Below are 18,954 nucleotides of genomic sequence, written 5' to 3' on the forward strand. Positions count from 1 at the left end.
ATTTGGTCAGCCTTTCTCCAGTCAATAAGCAGCTGATTTTTCTAGTTCTTTGCCACTACATAAAGATCTACTATCCCTATTTTCATACAACTGTTTCCTTTTCTTCTAGATTATCCTGAATTCAATGTTACATTAACCTTGGTACTTACATGAGTACTGAGACCTCTTAGAGACAAATAAAGCAAATCAAACTCTGGGAAGTATGCTCCAAAGGCCATTCTGATTGAGAAGCCGTCAAGATGAAAATGGTCCACATAAGACCCAGATCTGATCCTAGATCTGTCTATAAGCACAGATCTAGAAACTGAGCCCCTAGCTATACTAAAAATGGTCCCCAAAGATGATATTACTTCCAGTTGATTTAGGTATTTCCAGCAGCTCTGCAAAACTGAATTTGGCTTCCTTGGATCACCAAAAGGTTTGATATTTCTTCCTAATGATTACATAGAGGCCATTTAAATTAAGAGGTCTCACTTTTTAAATTTTTTATTTTCATTCTTTACTATTTAGATTCTATTATTGTCTACAAAAATTCTAGTATTCAAGGCTCTCCACAATTTGACATTTATGTACCTTTCAACTGCATAAGCCATCATTTACCTTCTGTTCTGACTAGCCTGGTCTTCTCAATATCCCTTGAAAATATCCTGATCATTCCATGATTTGAGTGTAGACTGACACTGTTTCCTTATCTCACATCCTCTTACCCCTCCTCTTCACCTAGAAAATCTTACCAATCTGTCTGGACATAATCCATGTTCTAAATCTTCTATTTAGTCTTCACTGACCACCTTACAACATAATGATCACTCTATTCTGAATTAATCTAGTGCTTATTGTCTTTACCACCCACCAGCACTGAGGGAATTAAAGCAGCAAGTGGTGGTGGGAATTGAGTGAACCACAGTGGTTCCATCTTGTTACTCAGTTCTGGAACCAGCTCAGTTCCCTTTCTACTGAGTTATGGATCTAGCCCAATTTTTGTCTTGTGAGAAAACTTTGTTCAACTTTGGGAATTGTAAGAAAACCTTTTTTTGTTGTTTGAACCTAGCCCTGTGTGTCTGGGTTAGCTGGACCTCCTGTACCTGTTTTAGAGAGCACCCAAGGCCACCTCCAGTTGTCCTGATCTAAATCTTGCCACTAGACCCAGATGGCTCCAGAGGAGAAAGTGAGGCTGGTGACTTTGCAAAGCGCTCCCTTATGTAAATCCAATTCACTTGCAAGTCATGGCATCACCTCCTTGATGGGATGATCTTCTTCGAGAATGAAGGACAAACAACAGCAAGAGACCTTTAAGTGAGGACCTAGGTTATGCTGACCTGAAACCCAATAAGATCTGAAGACTGATGCAAGGAGTTTTCTCACAATTATACATCTCAGGCAGCCCTGTACCTGCATTGTTCAACCAGTTATCGTTTCTATGTTCCCTTGATTGTATACAGACACTTGGGGTGAGGGAGGGAGTGGGGCACCTCTTTTACTGATGCCAGGGAATGGCATCTGTTTGCTCTTCCCCTCCCAACTTGGAAAGTCCCCTAATCTTTCCTGCAGTTAAAAATCAAATTACCTATTTCTTTATCCTGGTTAATAGTTTTATTTTAATTAATTAGTCTTATTTGATTTAATTGTTTTTAATGCATAAAAATCTGTCTCTCTCTATATTTGTAGTCCAGTGCCAAAGCTGAGGAGGCCTGGTCTCAAAAACTGGCATACTTTGATTAATAAATTAATATACTCAGAAACTTGTTTCTTAAGTCATTTCATCTTTTAACCGCAACAGCACTCACTGTGTACTGTCTTGTATTGTTAGTTATTATTTTCTTATATTTTCAACTAGGTTATAAACTCTTTGAGGAAAAGGACTATCTTAAACATTTTTATTGCCACCTAGAACATGATAGCTAATCAATCAATATTCATTGATTCACTAGTGACTATTTATATTCCTATGTATAGGAATGTTCTTTTTTTGAAAGGTAACTGCATTGCCAGTGTTTCTTTTCCTTTTCCTCTCACTTTTTCCATCCTTTTAGCTTTCATATTTCTTTGCTCCCAGTACTTTAGATATCAGGCTCTATCCTATGGAACTAGTATGGAACTATACCAAGAAAGAAGAGATCTTCATGAGAAATTATTTGAGGGACCTTGTCATTGTTCTGAAATTCATTCGTTATCCTTTTCTCTGGGTAAAGGAGCTCACTAAAGGTTCCTGCTAAAATGTATGCCTTATCAGGGAGGAGTGATATATTAAATTATTATCAGTTATTATGACTTTCACTTAAATTAGTTTATCAGTTCAACAAGTCACTTAGGAAGACTCTAAGTAAAAAGAATGTAATACCAGAAGAGGAAATTTAAGTAGAAGTGTTGTGGAGTATTTGTAGAATTCTGGGCAATGTATTTTAAGAAGGATGTTGATCAGGGCATTTAAGAAGGACTTTTTCAGAGTGATAACAAGAATAAACAGGGGATTGTAGACAATGGTATATGGAGATAGATTGAAGAAAGAGGTAATGTTTGACTTAGAGAAAAGAAGACCTAAGGGGGAAAGGATGGGGCATGACAGCTATTTTCAAGTATTTGAGATGGTCTCATATAGAAGAGGCTCTGTCCTATGGGATTAGTATGTGGGACCTTGTTGTGCCTAGCTCAAGTGTACAGAACTAGAAGCAATGGGAAGGGGGGAAAAGGGAAGGAAAAATTGAGAATTGCTGAGAAGATTTAAGCTCACATAATGAAAAACTTCCTAAGAAGTGGAGGTGTCCAAATGTGCAATGGACTAGATAGGTAATAGATCCCCATTGCTGGAGGTCTTCATAGATGACTTTTTAAAGGGAATGTCCACTCTGTAAAAGGGATTCTGGTTTAGGTAAAGGAGGGATTTCATGAACTTCTAACTGAGATTCCGTGAGCAATGGAGGGCTGCTGTTGAAAACAAAATGTATCTACATTTGCTTAGGACAAACCTTATGATACTGAATAAAGAATCACAAAGTTTAACAGCTGAAAGGGATTTAGTAATCATCTAGTCAAATTTATGATTCCTATCCCCCGGAAAAGAAATCCCTACAATACACTTAACATATGGTTATCCAGTCTTTGCTTGAAGACCTCCAATAAAGAGATCTTGTTACCCCCTGAGGCAATCTATTCCACTTTTGGATAACTTTAGTTGTTAAAAAATATTTCTTTTCAATCAAACCACCCCACACTTTGAGTACGGAAGCTCTCACCTTATCATTCTCCTCCCTAAAATGTGGTGTCTAGAAAACAGCATAATATTCTAGATACGGTCTGACCAGGGCAGAGCATAGCAAAACTATCAATACACTCCCTCCCCCTTATTATATTGTAAAGGTCATAGCTACTGATAATCTACCATAAATCCTAGATCTTCTTCAGACAAACTACTGTCTGACTCCCACAGTTTGTACTCATAAAGTTAATTTTTTTGAACCAAATGTCACACTTTGCTTTATCCTTATAATTATCATCTTACTACATTCAGGTCAGTGTACTAGCCTTTCCAGATCTTTTTGGAAGCTGACTTTTTAGTCGAGTATATTAATTTTCTTCCTTAGATATTTGTCCTCTACAAATTTGAAAAGGAGACCATTTATCCTTTATCTAAATCATTGATAAAAAAAAAAATTTGTGCTCAAGTGGAGCTCCACCCAAGCAACCTGTGTCTTCTTTTAGTTTTTACTTCAGGTTCTTGTGATTCTTAGCTGCCATGTTTCTTCATAGAAACACATATGGCCTATAGAGAAGGATGGTGTGAAAACCATGCAATGGGCTGTAAAAGGTGGTCATTAGTAATTCTCTGAGTAGCAATTATAACGGAATGTTTTAGTCACATCCAGCAATTGAATATGCACGTTATTTCACAAACAGTTGTTTCTTATTTGCTTCCCAAGTTCAAACCATTAAAAAAGAAAAGCATTCACTCAACCTAGGTTTTCAGTCAGCAAATTTCTCAGCTATGGAGGAAACTTACTCTAAAACTGGATAAAGCATTGGGGAACTTATATGTGTATTTTGGACCACAAAGGATGCTTAAATTAGCTAAATTCTATGTAATCTGAAAATCATTTGAATCTACAGTTAGGTGTGCTCAGTAATTGCCCATAAAACTCATCCCAACCTTTTCATGCTATTTTGTCTTTGTGCCTTATATCAATCCAACAGACATTTATTAATTACATACTATGTTCCAGGCACTGCAATATATGACAGGATAAGGAGACATTAAGAAGATAAATCCCTGCCCTTAATGAGCACATATTCTGCATGTAGGGGTGGAGGTGGTAGAGATATACTAAATGCATAGGTAAATAATTACAGAATATACAAACTAATTTCAGGAGAGCACTGATAAGAGATACAATGAGAGAACACCAAGAGCTATAATGCATATACAGAAAAGTAACTAAAACCTTACATATTTTATTTTATGCATTTAAATTATTATTCTGAGAAGAAGGGGCATAGGTTTCCTCAGACTGCCAAAAGAGTCTGCAATAACAAAATTAACAACTCCTGAGACAGAGGATATTCCCTTTATCCAGACAATGTAGTCCAGAGTGAAGTGATTTAAATCAGTTAACTGAGTAATTGTGACTTTTAGGTTGACACACATTTCAACAACACAAAATCACCAATACTTACACTTGAGAAAGCATCATATGCATACGTACTACACACACACACACACACACACACACACACACACACACGCACACATTTGTATGTGTACATATATATATATAATATATATATATATATATATATATATATATATATATATATATATATAGGGTCTTAAGGTAGATAGTTGCTTTATGACTAAGGTTCTCAATTTAAATTAGCATGAAATAATAACAATAAAAGGGAGATTTACCAAAAGTCTTTCTTTTTTATCTCCAGTATTCAGACTACAGCACAGTGTTTCCGATACAAGTGACAAAAGCAGAGTCAAAAGCAGATTAAAGAAATTCATTAACCGAAGACCTTCCCTGAAAACTCTTCAAGAAAAAGGACTTATTAAAGGTACAGTGAATTTTGTGCTTTTAATATAATAGAAAAATCCTAATTAGGTATTTTTGTACCCAGAACCTCTGCCACAAACTATTCCTGTGGCAAGTGGCACAAAATGTGCCCCCAGTATTTATTCATCAGTAGCAAAAATTATTAGTAATACAAATACTAAGGAGTATGAGAATGAAGATTATAACAATTAGCATAAATATATAAAGCTCCAAGGTTTGCAATGTGTTTTATACAAGTTATCCCATTAGATCCTAACAAGAACCTCGTGAGAGAAATGTTGTTATTACTTCCATTTTCCCAGTAAGAAAATTGAGATCAAGAAAAGTGAAATAACTTTCTCAGGTCACACAGCTAGTAGTTGTGTAAGGCAGGATTTGGATTCAGTTCTCTTTGACCTCAAGTCCAACACTATGACACTATATCATCTACCTGCTTCAAGTAAACAGAGGGTGGGGTAGGACAGCATGATGTAGAAGCAGAGACTCTGGTTCAACATCATGAAGTAATTTCTGTGGATACCAAATGGGATTGGAGGGAAATGAGCAGCATGATAGAAGAATTCTTACTGAAACTTTTTTTTTCCTTGTTAAGTAGATGCTAAGTTTTGTTATTTATTCGCTATTGCAGGAATGTAAGGGATATTGAAGGGATGCATCATCCTCTAAATTTGGTGCCCTTGGACAACACCTTTGTTACCCTGTCTTAGTTATACTATTAATAATTAAATATGACTACACTAATTCTAACTCTTTTAACCTCAGTCAAGCAACCTAATTCTCTGAGCCTCTAAGGAGGTATTTTGGATCATCCAAGGGAGTGTGACAATGAAAGGGTGCTCTGACTTTGAATCAGGGGACCTAAGTTCATTCCTAACTCTTACACTTGTTGCCTGTGTGACCTTGGACAAATCACTTAAGCCCAACTCAGACTTATCTTCCTCACCTATAAAAAGAAAAAATTATACAGGATGGCTTCTGAGGTCCCTTCTAGGTCCATATATCTATGGTCTTTTGAATACTTTCATTCTGTAAATTTAGAACCCAAGGCACAAAGTAATTTATTCCTTTCTGTCCAGATAAAATACTCAGCAGAAAATGTTAGAAATTCCAGATGAAAGGCATAGAAACTAGTTAGATTGAACTTTTCGTCTTCAAAATTAAGTTGAAAGATATATTATTTCATAAACAAGTGAAATAGAGATCTTGAATCTAGTATTATTCAACATGAAAATGTTTAGATATTCAAAGTTTGACATCTGAATGCTAGAATTAAGTTCTAGAATACAATTTGTAATAATCATCAGTAATATAGAAATGGATATGTATTTTGCATATTTATAAGACAAGTTTGATTCAGATATTACACAGAAACATGCATTCATATGGTCTTAAAGACATAGGAAGCCTTTTTTTAACGGTGGTATCATTGGGAGACAGCACTCACAACTATTTCATATTTCCATTATATTGGATTTTTGCCCTTTATTGCTTTTGTTTTTAGGGACACATGACCTGACCTATGGTATATCTAAATTTATATCCTAATCAACTACATGTAAAGTTCTTTCAACTTATTTGGCAAAGGACCATCTTTAAAGTTAGGGTTTTGCTGTAGGTTAACTTACTAGCTTGAAAAAGATAAGCATATAATCAACTCAAACCAACCCAAACTCAGGCGTAAAGCCTTAAGATTAACACAGAGTTCAAAAAGTCTTGATTCAGAAGCAGAGCTGAAACCCAATCAAAATGCTGAGAAACTATTAACTCAGATCTTTCTCAGAACTCAAGAGTAACTGTAGTTTTAATATTGATGTAATGGAATGTCAGGGAAAAATCAGATGAGTTAATTGCATATCTGATAGCTCCATTAAATTTTAACCCTCAACAGTCCAAAGAGTCAGGATTCATTAACAAGGATAATATTATGTCAAATCGACATGAAATGTTGATTTCATAAAGTTCAGTTACTGTGTTAAGTGGCATTTCTCTGCTTTGAAAATCCAGTATATTTCTTAATTATCATTTAGTTTTAAATGTGATTTTCTCTCAAAAATATGAAGCATGTGACTTTCTTTAACTGAGCAAAAGTCAATAATCTAAATTTAAACCACAGGATATGTTAGATTACCCATTAAAAAAAATTCTTATACTAAAGGTGCAGAAGCTTCACTATGTCACTATGTCATTAAAATCAATATGTTTTGATCAGTAAGAAAAGGAAGGAAGGAAGGAAGGAAGGAAGGAAGGAAGGAAGGAAGGAAGGAAGGAAGGAAGGAAGGAAGGAAGGAAGGAAGGAAGGAAGGAAGGAAGGAAGGAAGGAAGGAAGGAAGGAAAGGGAAAGAGAAAAGAGATAGGAAAAGAGTATTTTCAAAATGTCATCAGGGTTAAGTATTGCTTAATAACTTTCAGCTAGGAGACAATCCTTGATTATTGTAACTCCAGTTTATCACTCTATTTAAAAATAAAGTCTTTATACATAACAACTATATAAAGTAGGAATTGTAAGTATTATTATCCCTGTTTTCCAGATAAAGAAAGCAAGGCTCTGAGAGGTTAGAGATGGTTTTCCCAGGATCAGAGAGCTAGTGAGTGCAGGAGTTGGGATTAGAATACAGGTGTCCTGATTTCAAGTCAAATTCTTTTATCAAAATGACTAAGGTGCTTCGTAATCTTTCTCTAACCATTGTATATTTTTACAAAACAAAAATTGTTTTCCATGCTATATGTAATCTTCCTGATCTGGACAAAGGACTCTATTAATAAGATGGAGAGGATCATAATTGGTGGCTTTTTAAATTTAATTCAATTTTGGTTTTAGGTGCCAATTCTCTCCCTCACCCATTCCCCTTCTTTTCCCCTCAAGATATTGAGAAAAACAAAATCCCTTACAAAAATGTATTGTCAAGCAAAATAAATTCTCATATTGTCCATGTCCAAAAAAATAAAATAAAATCAATCTCAATTTGCATTGTCAATGCAACACATCTCTAGAGCTGGATAGCATGTTTCATCACAATGAATTATGGTTTATCATTGTTTTCATTAGAGTTCCTAAATCTTTTAGAAATGTTGGTATTTACCATATTGGTTGTGATGATATAAATTGGTCTCCAGGTTCTGTTCATGTCACTTAGCATTAGTTCATATAAGTCTTCAAATTTTTCTCTGTAACCATCTCCTTCATCCTTTCTTAAATCACAATAGTATTCCATCACATTCATATGTCATAATTTGTTTGGCCATCCCTTAATTGATGGGCACTACCTAAGATTCCCATCCTTTGCCAGATAGTTTCTTTTTTTATATATTGCAAAAAAAACTTTCTCATACTAGGGTACGAGGAAGTGACATAGTGAAAAGACCTGTGGATAAGGACTCAGAAGACCTAGTTTCAAATAGTTCTGCTGCTTGCTACCTTTGGCAAATCACTGCTCTGGGCCTGAGTTTTCCTTCTCTCTAAGGTTCCTGAAGGAACATACTTCCATTTTCTATTCAGAGCAAAGTTAATCCCATGTTGGGAATCAAGCTATTTTCATTATTTTCATAATGCTTATCAGAGTAGCATCTCCAGAGTGCTTGATAGAAATCTAATGTACAACTAGGTGACCACAAATCACTGCAAATTCAGTCACATACCATTTCTGCAAAGTGTGTGCTATGCAAGGTCTTGTAAAAATGTCCAGAATTATGTCAATCTGGCTCTAGAAATACTAACATAATGGAATATTTTTGGTTTCTTAATGAGATTAATAAGAAAAAAATTGCTAGTGCAAGAAACTACTGATAACCAATAGGAAAAGAGAGGAAGAAGTACATGATCTGGAATGATTGCTCCTAGAAAAACTCATCCAAATAGCTCAGGTGGGCATAGTGTTAATCATGCCATTGTAAGTGTAGGTGCTCTGAAAAGCCTTCAATTTCCACCAAGTGCTGTTCATATTTGCCAAATACACTGTCAAGCTCTCAAATGTGTATGGAATTTCATTATTTTTTATATTGTGCATCAGACTGGAACCCATGCTCCAATCAATTTAATATACAAGTTATAGAAAAAAGAATGCATTTTGGGGTGGCTCATAGGCATATTTGTATGTACCCTCTACTTGTTTTAGACCTCCTTTTGCTCATATTGGGTAATAACTCTTTAGCTCTAGCCAAACCTAAATATTCCAGCTCTTAAATAATAGATTTGATGCCCAAGAATAGGAAACTCTTTGAACATAATTTTCAGAAAATAAGGCAATATTTGGATATCACAGCTAATATTTCCTCAGAGGTAAATTCTAGATAGGCAGATAATCAGTATCATTGAGGCTGTGGCCAACCTCTAGTTAAATTCCCCCTATGATAGGAGAGGAAAGAAGCATAATGTAGTAGAAAGAGCATTGTGTCTGAAAGAACTGGATTCAAAATCCTGCTTGGTTGTTTATATTTAGATTACCTTAGTGAAGTGCTAATACTTTTTTTGAACCTCATTTTTAATTTCATCATTTTTAAAGTGGGAGGTAAGAAAATATTAATTTCTAAGGCTATTTGTCCTATTTAGACCAATCTAACTATCAGGAAGGATAGTTGTTGTTCCAATCAATTTCTGATTCTATCAATCAACCAGCATTTATGAAGTGCCTACTGTGTGCCAGGTACTGTGCTAGACACTAGGAATATAATAACAACAAAAAAAATTAAACAGTCCCTTACATTAAAAAGCTTCTATTATGTTGAAGGAAACATACATGTATACATTTATGTACATATATACAACTATATATGAATGTATGTGGAGATACAGATATAGATACATAATCTCTCACTTCTTTCAAGGCACAGTTCAAGCACCACTTTCTACCTAGATGAATGATAGATAGATAGATAGATAGATAGATAGATAGATAGATAGATAGATAGTAAAAAAAGGCTTTATGTGGAAAGTCGTGCTTAAATAGTATCTTGAAAGAAATGAGATTCTATGAGGTGGAGGTGGAGCAAAAGTGAATTCCAAAAATGGGAGATACTCTGGTAGAGACAATCCCCTGGTTAAGATCAATCCATTAGTCAATGTTCCTTAGAGCTAATCATTAGGCACTAACTTCTTGAGTCAGAGGCTCTAAATTCAAATGTGAGGTTGACTCTGTATGTAATCTTGGGCAAGTTGTCTGTCCTCAGTGGTGGACCTTAATTTCCTCATCTGAAAAGTAAGAAGACTGGACTAGATGCCCCTGAAGTGCCTTCCAGGAGAAGGAGAGGAAGAGGGAGAGGGAGAAGAAGGAGGAGAGAGAGATGACTAATTTTGCCTTAGCTGTATTTTCCACCGTCTTCCCAATGATTGCAGGAAACAGTCTTAGCTCTTCTTTCATCTTCCTCTAGCTCCCAATATATCTTTTTTTTCTTTTGTAAAGATACCATTATTGCCTTTACCATATTGTCTTTTACCTTTAGCAAATTGTACCTTAGCCTTATTATTCTTATAGAATTTTGCCATTATTTAGTATTTATCTTGAGTTACCTGTACACACTTGTATCTCCTTTTTAAAAATGTGAGGTTTTATATGAGTTTTCTGTGTGGCCACTCTAGAATTTTTAGAGATCTCATTTTATTTTAAATCATTAGAATCAACTAAAAATGCATCACTAGGATTTTGTTCTTGAGCACCTCACATCCCTCTTGTACTGACTATTTTAGAGTGTCAGTACAGGGGGCCTGTCTATGGAGTTTTTGAACCTAGATTATCTCTGAAGTCATTGAAAAAGTTTATGTTAAAATATAGGACAAATTAAATTCAATAAGCATTAAACACATATTAAAAAGCCTAATGTTAGGCTCTGGGATATAAAAGTACTCATAATCAAATGGACTCATGTACTAATTGATTTCAATGTTCCCTCTAATAATTCGATGATCGCATTTAAAATACAATAATCCCTACTCTCAAGAAGCATACATTCTACATAGCAATCTAGAGTCCAACATTATATTAACTATCACAAACACTGAGATGGCAAATTTCTTGTCATTTCAACTTTAGTAGATAAGACACTTTTGGATACAGTTTCCCTGGCATGGATACATCTACATAACTACTTCTAAGATTAGCAGAAATCGAAATAATGTTATACCCTCCCTTTCATTTAGCATGTACCTAGAAGGACCCCAGGATACCTTTTATATACATACATCAACTCTAAAGAAGAAAAGAGCCAAGCAATTATCTAAGTCTGTAAAGCAAATTAGTAACTAAGATGGTCCTACAAACTAGCTCACTTTAATTTTAGTTGAGGTTTTGATACAGGTATGCCAGGCACTTTTCAAATTAGAGCAGTAGAATCGGGCCTTTTTTTTTTTTTGGAATGGGGGTGGTGGTGGGGAAAGATAGTAATTTTCCTCCTTTTTGTTATGGTCTTCAAAATGTGATTTACACTTGGATGCTCTGGATTCTCAAATCTGATTCACACTGAGGCTCATTGAATACTTGTGCAAGGTCATATTTTTTTTTTCCTTCTAAGTGCACCCACTTACTTGCATTTTGTCATTTAATTGTCTGGACATCCAAGTAATTACCCAGAGAGACACAACTAATTGTTTAAGGTTTCCATCATATGAAAAACTAATGTCATTAAAATGATAGTGTTTTTGTAAAGTGTGTCAAATATCTTTTTTTTAAGGGGGGGAAAGAGGGAGTTTCAGTTCACATTGTAATTGCAAATTGTCAGCCCTAAACTTTCCACCTCCGTTATATCTATGTATACATGAGGATTGTTGAGTAAGAGGAAAGTATTTTAAAAATAATTTGTTAGAGCTGATGTATGACAGTGTAACCTATTTGCCACATTGTTAATTTAAGCAAAATATATATGAGCAACACTGCAATATAGCTCCGAGCAGAGGCCTGCTCTGGCTTTGTCACTTTATCAGTGTTAGTCTGAGAATAATTGTATTCGAATTTATATACTGGGGCATGGGTCTTCTGCCTGAAACACTCACACAACTTCGAGAATATGCACTAATGTGCTTGAAAAATATCTTATAAATCTTCTCTTTTTTACTACTTTATGGTTCATAATTGAACTGTGATCCTTACATGTGAGCTATGTCATGATTTAATATTGGCCAAAATTAATAGCCAACCTTAAGTTTCAGCTTGGCCTATGAGCTTCCTGGTTCCTTTACATTTATAGTCCACATCCAGTTACTGTTATTTAAAGGCTCCGGTGAGCAAATGTGTTGGCAATAGAGTACCATCCAATTGGTTTCATTCCATAATAAAATGCCAGTCACAATGAAAGATGAAGAAAGTTGGAAGAAAATGTTACCTAGGTAGCCGATTATGCCCATATCTTTTCAAAGCTTGCTAGCCACAGGACAAATTAATTCAGGTCATTTGAAAAGTTAAAAGCAGAATAAAATTAAAGCAACAAGAGAAAATGAGCCTCTAGAAATGGGAGAGAAGCAGATAAGAAAAGAAAAGAAAAGAAAAGAAAAGAAAAGAAAAAAAGAAGCCAGCACAATGAAGGCATTTTCCACTAGTACATAAAATTATTTTCTTATGGGTTGGCACCTACCTCAAAGGAGTTAGCATGTAATAATGTGTTTGGGAGATCCTGGCACACAAGCATTTGATTTTAGCATGTAAAAGAAAAATGAGTAATGTGTAGATTTTCATTCAGATGACCCATTACTTTTTATAAGGTTTTACCAGTAAGAAAAAAAATAAAGGTATCATGCCTTCTTACTCCCCTCCTTTCTTTTTCCTTTTAAAGTATATTTCTCAAACTATTTTATCTCTCTTCACAAAAAAATAAGGTCCCAGTCAACATCAGAATTTGGATAAAAACCCTTCACTCTATACCTTTTTTAATGCAGATATGGAAGAGTGATGACAGCAAGCCACTAAGTTCCACCCCTAGACCTATCATCACGCCATTAGCCCTTCCCTTTAGCAAGTCTTTGTGGGATTTCCTCACTCTGTGCTGTGCAGGATATGGTGGATCTTGAACATTGTAATTCCAGTTGCTCAATCCCTTTTTCTGGAGTGCCATGTCTGAGGTATTAGTCAGACCTTGGTGCCAATCTCCAAAATGAAGTTCCTCAGTCTAAAGTTCCTATTTAAAAACCTGAGCAACTTCCAGAAAAATGAACAGGTAGAGCCAAAGGCCATGAATTGAGTAACTGGCTCAGTATGACTTTGTTTTATAGTGTAACTCCACATTGTGCTTCAGAAGGAGCATTGTGCACCAACTATGATTTATATGCCGAGGATGCGTAAAAGACACTAAACCTCTCCCCTTCTGCCAAAGCAAGTATGCTTCCGGAAGTATATCCTCAATGAGATACAGATGACCAAATGTCAGGCTAATACATCGTTTCTTCATGTGGCAGGACAGTGAAAGATGTTGCCCTCAGGAGAAATGGTCTATGACCATTCTGATTCTCTGATCACATCTTAAACTTTTTCCTCTCTGAGACTGTCTGGAGAGAAGAAAAGTATATCGAGCTTTTGTCAGTGTTCAAAAGAATCCTTTAAAAATAGGTTAGGTTTGGTTATGGATATCCTGCTGTTCTTCAGCAGGTGTTCTTTTACTGAGTAGTTCCCTCATGACACTTAAAGCTAGCAGCACAAGCAGTGAGGAATATCCTCCAGCTTAACTATTGTTGGTTTTTCCGAGCCTCCCTAGACCCTTTGAGCAGGATCGGCAGTGGTTGCAAGCTTCTAACTTTCCCTTTTGTAATTTTTCTAATTCTCCATTTTACACTGGTTGAGGTTGTGACTGATCTTTGTGAGAGCATGGGTAACCCATGGCTGGGAGGAAAGTAAAGTTTCCTAGTGATCTAGAAAATAAGAAGTTAAACAAGTATCTGGGTAGATAAGCATGTTTTACATGGCATGGGGAGAGTTCAATTTCAGTTGAGGCAGCAAAATGGAATTGTTCATTACAAGGAAAGCAATTAAGGGCTCTCATCATTCACACCAGTCATGCTTTTATGCAGTGAGGATAAGAAAGCTAAGGACCAGTATCTGCCTATAACCAGGATTTCATCTTATTAAAGTTTTGAAATGCCCCAATAAATGCGATATTAATACAGATATTTGCAATTATATTCTTACAATTTCAAGTTAAGGTCTATTCCATTCCCTAAACCCCCTCTACTACCTTTAACGTTGATATTTTGACTTTCAATCAGTAAATCAATATGCACCACATATGCATCTTTTTATATCATGGGTCCTTTGGAATTGTCTTGAATCATTGTATTGATCAGAATAGCCAAGTCTTTCACAATTGACAATCATTGCAACATTTTTGTTGCTGTGCACAATGATCTCCTGGTTCTTCTCACTACTCTTTGCATCAGTTCCTATAGTTCTTGCCACGTTTTTCTGAAACCACCACCTGCACTACCATTCCTTATAGGACAATAGTACTTCACTACAACTGTATGCCACAGCTTGTTCGGTCATTTTCCAATTGATGAGCATCCCCTCAATTTCCAATTCTTTGTCATCACAAAAACAGCTGCTATAAATATTTATGTGCTAATAGGTCTTTTCCCTTGTTTTGTTATCTCTTTGGAATACAGACCTACTAATGGTATTGCTGGGCCAAAAGGTATGCACATTTTCACAGCCCTTTCTCCAGAAGAGTTGGACCAGTTCACTACTCCACCAACATTTCATAAGTGCACCTATTTTTCCTTCATCCCCTTCAGTATTTGTCATTTCTGATAAATGTGATACTTCAGAGTTGTTTTAATTTGCCTTTCTCTAATCAATAGTGCTTTGGAGCATTTTTTCATAACACTATAGATACCATTGATTTCTTCTGAAAACTGCCTATTCATATGCTTTGACCATTTATCAGTTTAGGAATGCTCTTATTTTTATAACCTTCCCTCAGTTCTATAGTCAGTGTGTATTTGAGAAATAAGGCTTTTATCAGAGAAGCTTGTAAAAATGTTTATATTTCTTTGCTGTTTATGGTACCTTTTAGCATAATGTGATTTCCCTTATTCTCTTTTCATTAGGCCTCTTTTCGCTTTTGCTTTGTCTGAGATCATGATTGCTATCTCTCCCTTTTTTGTACCTCTAGCCAAGCTGTTCAATTTTTTTCATAATTTTCTTATATTGCTCTCATTTCTTTTCCCAGTTTTTCCTTTACAATTCTTAGCTCCTCCCTTAACACTTCCAGGAAATCTTGCAGACCTTAGATCCAGTTAGCTTTTTCTTTGGTAACTGTTTTTTACATTGTTGTCTTCTTCTGAGTTTGTGTCTTTGTGTTCCCTACCACCATATTAGGTTTTTATGGTGAAATTCTATGTTGTTGTTGTTGTTGTTGTTGTTTGCACATTTTTCCAGTCCATTTTTTTTTACTTTGAACTTTATGTTGGACTATGTTCACATGGGGGTTGGAAGGCACTGTCCCAAGTTTCAGGCTTTTTTGTGCTGCTGTTTTCAGAGCTAGTTCTGGGAATCTACAAGTTTTCAGTGCTTCTAAAGGGGTGTTATCCTGGGAGGGGTGTGGTCTCTCATCTCCTAGTCTGTGCTCCAGTCTTTACCCAGGAAGGGCTTCTGGTGCCTTGCAGCAACAAGTGCTAGTGCTCCTCTTTCCTGTGACCAGGGCTCCCTTGTGACTGACCACCAGCCCTCCTCTCCACCCTGGAACTGTAGCCTTCAACTGCTCATGGGCAATAGAGTTGCCACTCAGTGCCAAACGTATCCGGTGCCGGCAAAGGGTCCCCTGTAATCTCTTTCTGACTAGTTGGCCTACCCCCCCTTATTGTCTCTGGTCTGAGAACTTCTGAAGGTGCTGCTGCTGCTACCACTGCATAGGTGGACTCTGAGCAGGCCTCTACCCCAGTGTCACATACTTCTCCCGCCAACCTTTTAAGTTTTCTTAGGCCAGAAAAATGTCTCATCCAGACTTTTTTGTTGACCCCTGATGCTCCAAAATTTGATATGAGATATTATTTTAAAGTTGTTTGGAGGGGAATATTGAGAGAGTTTAGCTGCCCGACTGCATGGTTGCCCCTAATCTGCCACCTTGGCTCCACCACCACCCCACATACTTTTTATTTTTGATGATAATATACATAAGAGAGTTTGAAAGGTCTAGCAGTTATATGTCATGCACACCCTTTAAATCTCTCACACTTGGAAACTATAGGATAAAAATGATGAATGCCTCAAATTTGTTTTGAGTATACCTTATTCATTGTTTTCTGGCTAGACTGAAGTAAGGATAGCAATGTGCACATAACTGAGTGGATCAGGTGAATTAGACTATTTCCTGTTAGCTTTGAAGGTTGGTTCCTGCTCATAAAAGGTGCATTTTCCTGTGGCTTTTATTCTTATTTATGATAGGACCCACAAATTGAATGACAAATTTTCCCTCAATATCATTTCTTTCTCCTGCCAGCATGAGGAGCTGTATCAGTTCTCCATGCCCACCATCTTGACTACAAAGTTAAATGTACCACTCTCCAGGAAGCAATGCAAACCAGACTGCCAAGCATATTATGAATATATTGCTCTTCTTAAAAATGCTTGTTGGTTTTTCATACTGGAGTATTGACTAACTGTCTCTGTTTGATGTATGGTTTACCAGCCTGATGTAGACTTATGGTTAGAGCTTAACTTGTTAGTTCTGCTTTTGCAGCCAATTCAGAATAACTACAGATGCCCCAAGATATTAAAATTGACTGTTCAAATGGACTCAGTGTGGGAGTTTCATTGGTTTTAAATTGATAACAGCTGAAAGAGTGAATGATTAAAGCTGTATATGGGCATAGTATGCAGTCCTTTTGTATAAGCTTTTGTGAGCAGTCTCTACTGTGTTGGGGTTTTTTCTATGATAGTCATTTTTACACAATCATTAGGTTAAAATTTTAAATGATGAACAAGAATATTTCAGGAGTCTATAGAGGGAATTATTTCTGAGGAACTGAAATAAACTTTGAGAAGATAAAGTAGGTTTCTATTCTTCAGGGAGCATTTAAATTTAAGTAGCATTCCATAAGGTGGTAATTGTGTCTATTTCCCAGGCATTTGAGTTAAATAAGCTATATAGGAAACATAAACTGTCATAATAGGAGGGTAGACGTGTGGTGTACATCTCTTTTTTCAACTCATAAAAAGTGAAGTTCCAAAGTGCCCCATCACAGATAAATCAAACAAAGCCCTCCTTTTGCTTTCTTATTCTTTGGGGAACAGTTATTATTGTTTTCATTATTTAAAAAGATGTTCTGGATACTTTCTTCCCACACATGGAATAAAAAAATTAAAAGAGGGGAAAGACAATTTTTTTCCACTGAAGGGGTAATACTTGAAATGAAAAAAGTATTAGGAAATGTGATTTCCTCATTTTAATATAGTTGCTTACAGAAAAACACAGATAGTTCCCCTTGCAGAGAAAGAGGAAGAAATGAAAGAGAAAATTTGTTTCTAATGCATCCCTCCTTCAGCTTATAAGGTAGCAATTCTTCAGTTCCCTGGCTTCATAATAGTGTAAATTGGCTCCATTCTTTTGCCTTTTTTTTATCTTTGGTGTGTGAAATTATAGATAGGTGATAGATAGATAGATAGATAGATAGATAGATAGATAGATAGATAGATAGATAGAGTATGGGAAAGCCTGCATGCCTTGTCTGATCCTTCTATTTAGTACACATAATCATTCTAACTAAAATTAAATTAATTGAGATTAATGTAAGGGAGCATGGATTTGTATGAGTAATGTGCCTACTCAAATTTTATGCACCTTTTAATCTCCATCTAATGAAAAATTGAGATCATTCTATTAATTTGGTAAATATAAGAACATATGGAAAAATACTGGCAATTTTTTAAAATTACCAATAGTGCAGTTAAAGGATTAGGTGTGTCTGAATGAACAAAAGGCAAATGGAGCATCATCTGAGTAACATATATTTTATGTGTCAAAAATCTATTAACTTAGAATACCTAAATTACAAAACACACTCAGACATACACACACACATAATACTGGAATTTTCCCTGTGGTAATTAAAAGAAAAAAATGTTTCTTTTGGGGAGGGGTTTTCATTCTGGTTCTTTTCTTTTGTTTTTATTAAAAACATACCTTGCACACCTATGGTTTATAAATGCTTGGCTTAATGTCTCCTTGAGACAGGTTTTATTTTTGCTTATGTAAAAGTCTTTCTTGTAGGTGGTCAAAAAGTTGAAACCTCATAAGCTATTATTCCCTGAAATACTACTTAGGATAAAAAGAAAAAAAAATAACATCTCCCTTTCAACAGTTGTCAGTCTCCATTTTAAAAAATCATTTCTATATTTATTCATATCAGACAAGTGATGTATTTTAGATGAGATGTTATCCAAGTTAAACACCAATGAAGGTCACTGGTTTGAATATATCATTTCCAAAAAGTTCCTTTTGAACTTAGAACTCAAAACCATGAAAGGAAGACGAAAGCTGATCCAGTAACCCAAAGATTGGTTTCTGCTAACTCCAGAATGAGGATCACAAAAATAGATGCAGATAGATAACAGTGTAGGTGGTTTAAGAACAACATCTTGAGCACTTGTCAAACAATCTTGTGTCCTCCAATTCCAGCTGAGATGTTGCTGTTTTCTTCATTATCCTGCTGGATCGCCTCATACATTACATTATCTTTATAACCATACAACCTATTGTTTCCATCTCAGACAACTCTTTTTCTTAAATGTGCTGGGCCCTTGAGCATGCTGCAGTTTTTAATTTAAAAAAAATTAATTAGCATCAGAGAACATTCCAAATCATGTAAAGAATTTGACAGGACCTCATTTAATTTTTTTTGAGAAACAATTAACATGTCAAAGGAGGAAGTGAGAGCAAGGTTTTCTGGGGTTTTGACTTTTTTTTGGTCATAAATCTGTTTATATAATTACCAACT

The 18,954-nt window shown here is 35.7% G+C and overlaps 1 protein-coding gene across 7 annotated transcripts in view; it reads left to right on the forward strand.

Annotated features, from left to right (window-relative positions):
• ARHGAP15 (Rho GTPase activating protein 15) overlaps positions 1 to 18,954 on the forward strand; it is an 826,255-nt gene that overhangs the window by 480,651 nt on the left and 326,650 nt on the right. For all 7 annotated transcript variants that reach the window (XM_020984726.2, XM_020984729.2, XM_020984730.2 and 4 more), the window contains one exon: positions 4,927 to 5,049. In XM_020984726.2, the coding sequence (XP_020840385.1) occupies positions 4,927 to 5,049 (123 nt within the window). The remainder of the gene's footprint in view (positions 1 to 4,926; positions 5,050 to 18,954) is intronic.

This window comes from Phascolarctos cinereus, unplaced genomic scaffold (genome assembly GCF_003287225.1).
Source record: "Phascolarctos cinereus isolate Bilbo 61053 unplaced genomic scaffold, phaCin_HiC Scaffold_726;HRSCAF=1367, whole genome shotgun sequence".
Classification (NCBI taxonomy): domain Eukaryota; kingdom Metazoa; phylum Chordata; class Mammalia; order Diprotodontia; family Phascolarctidae; genus Phascolarctos; species Phascolarctos cinereus.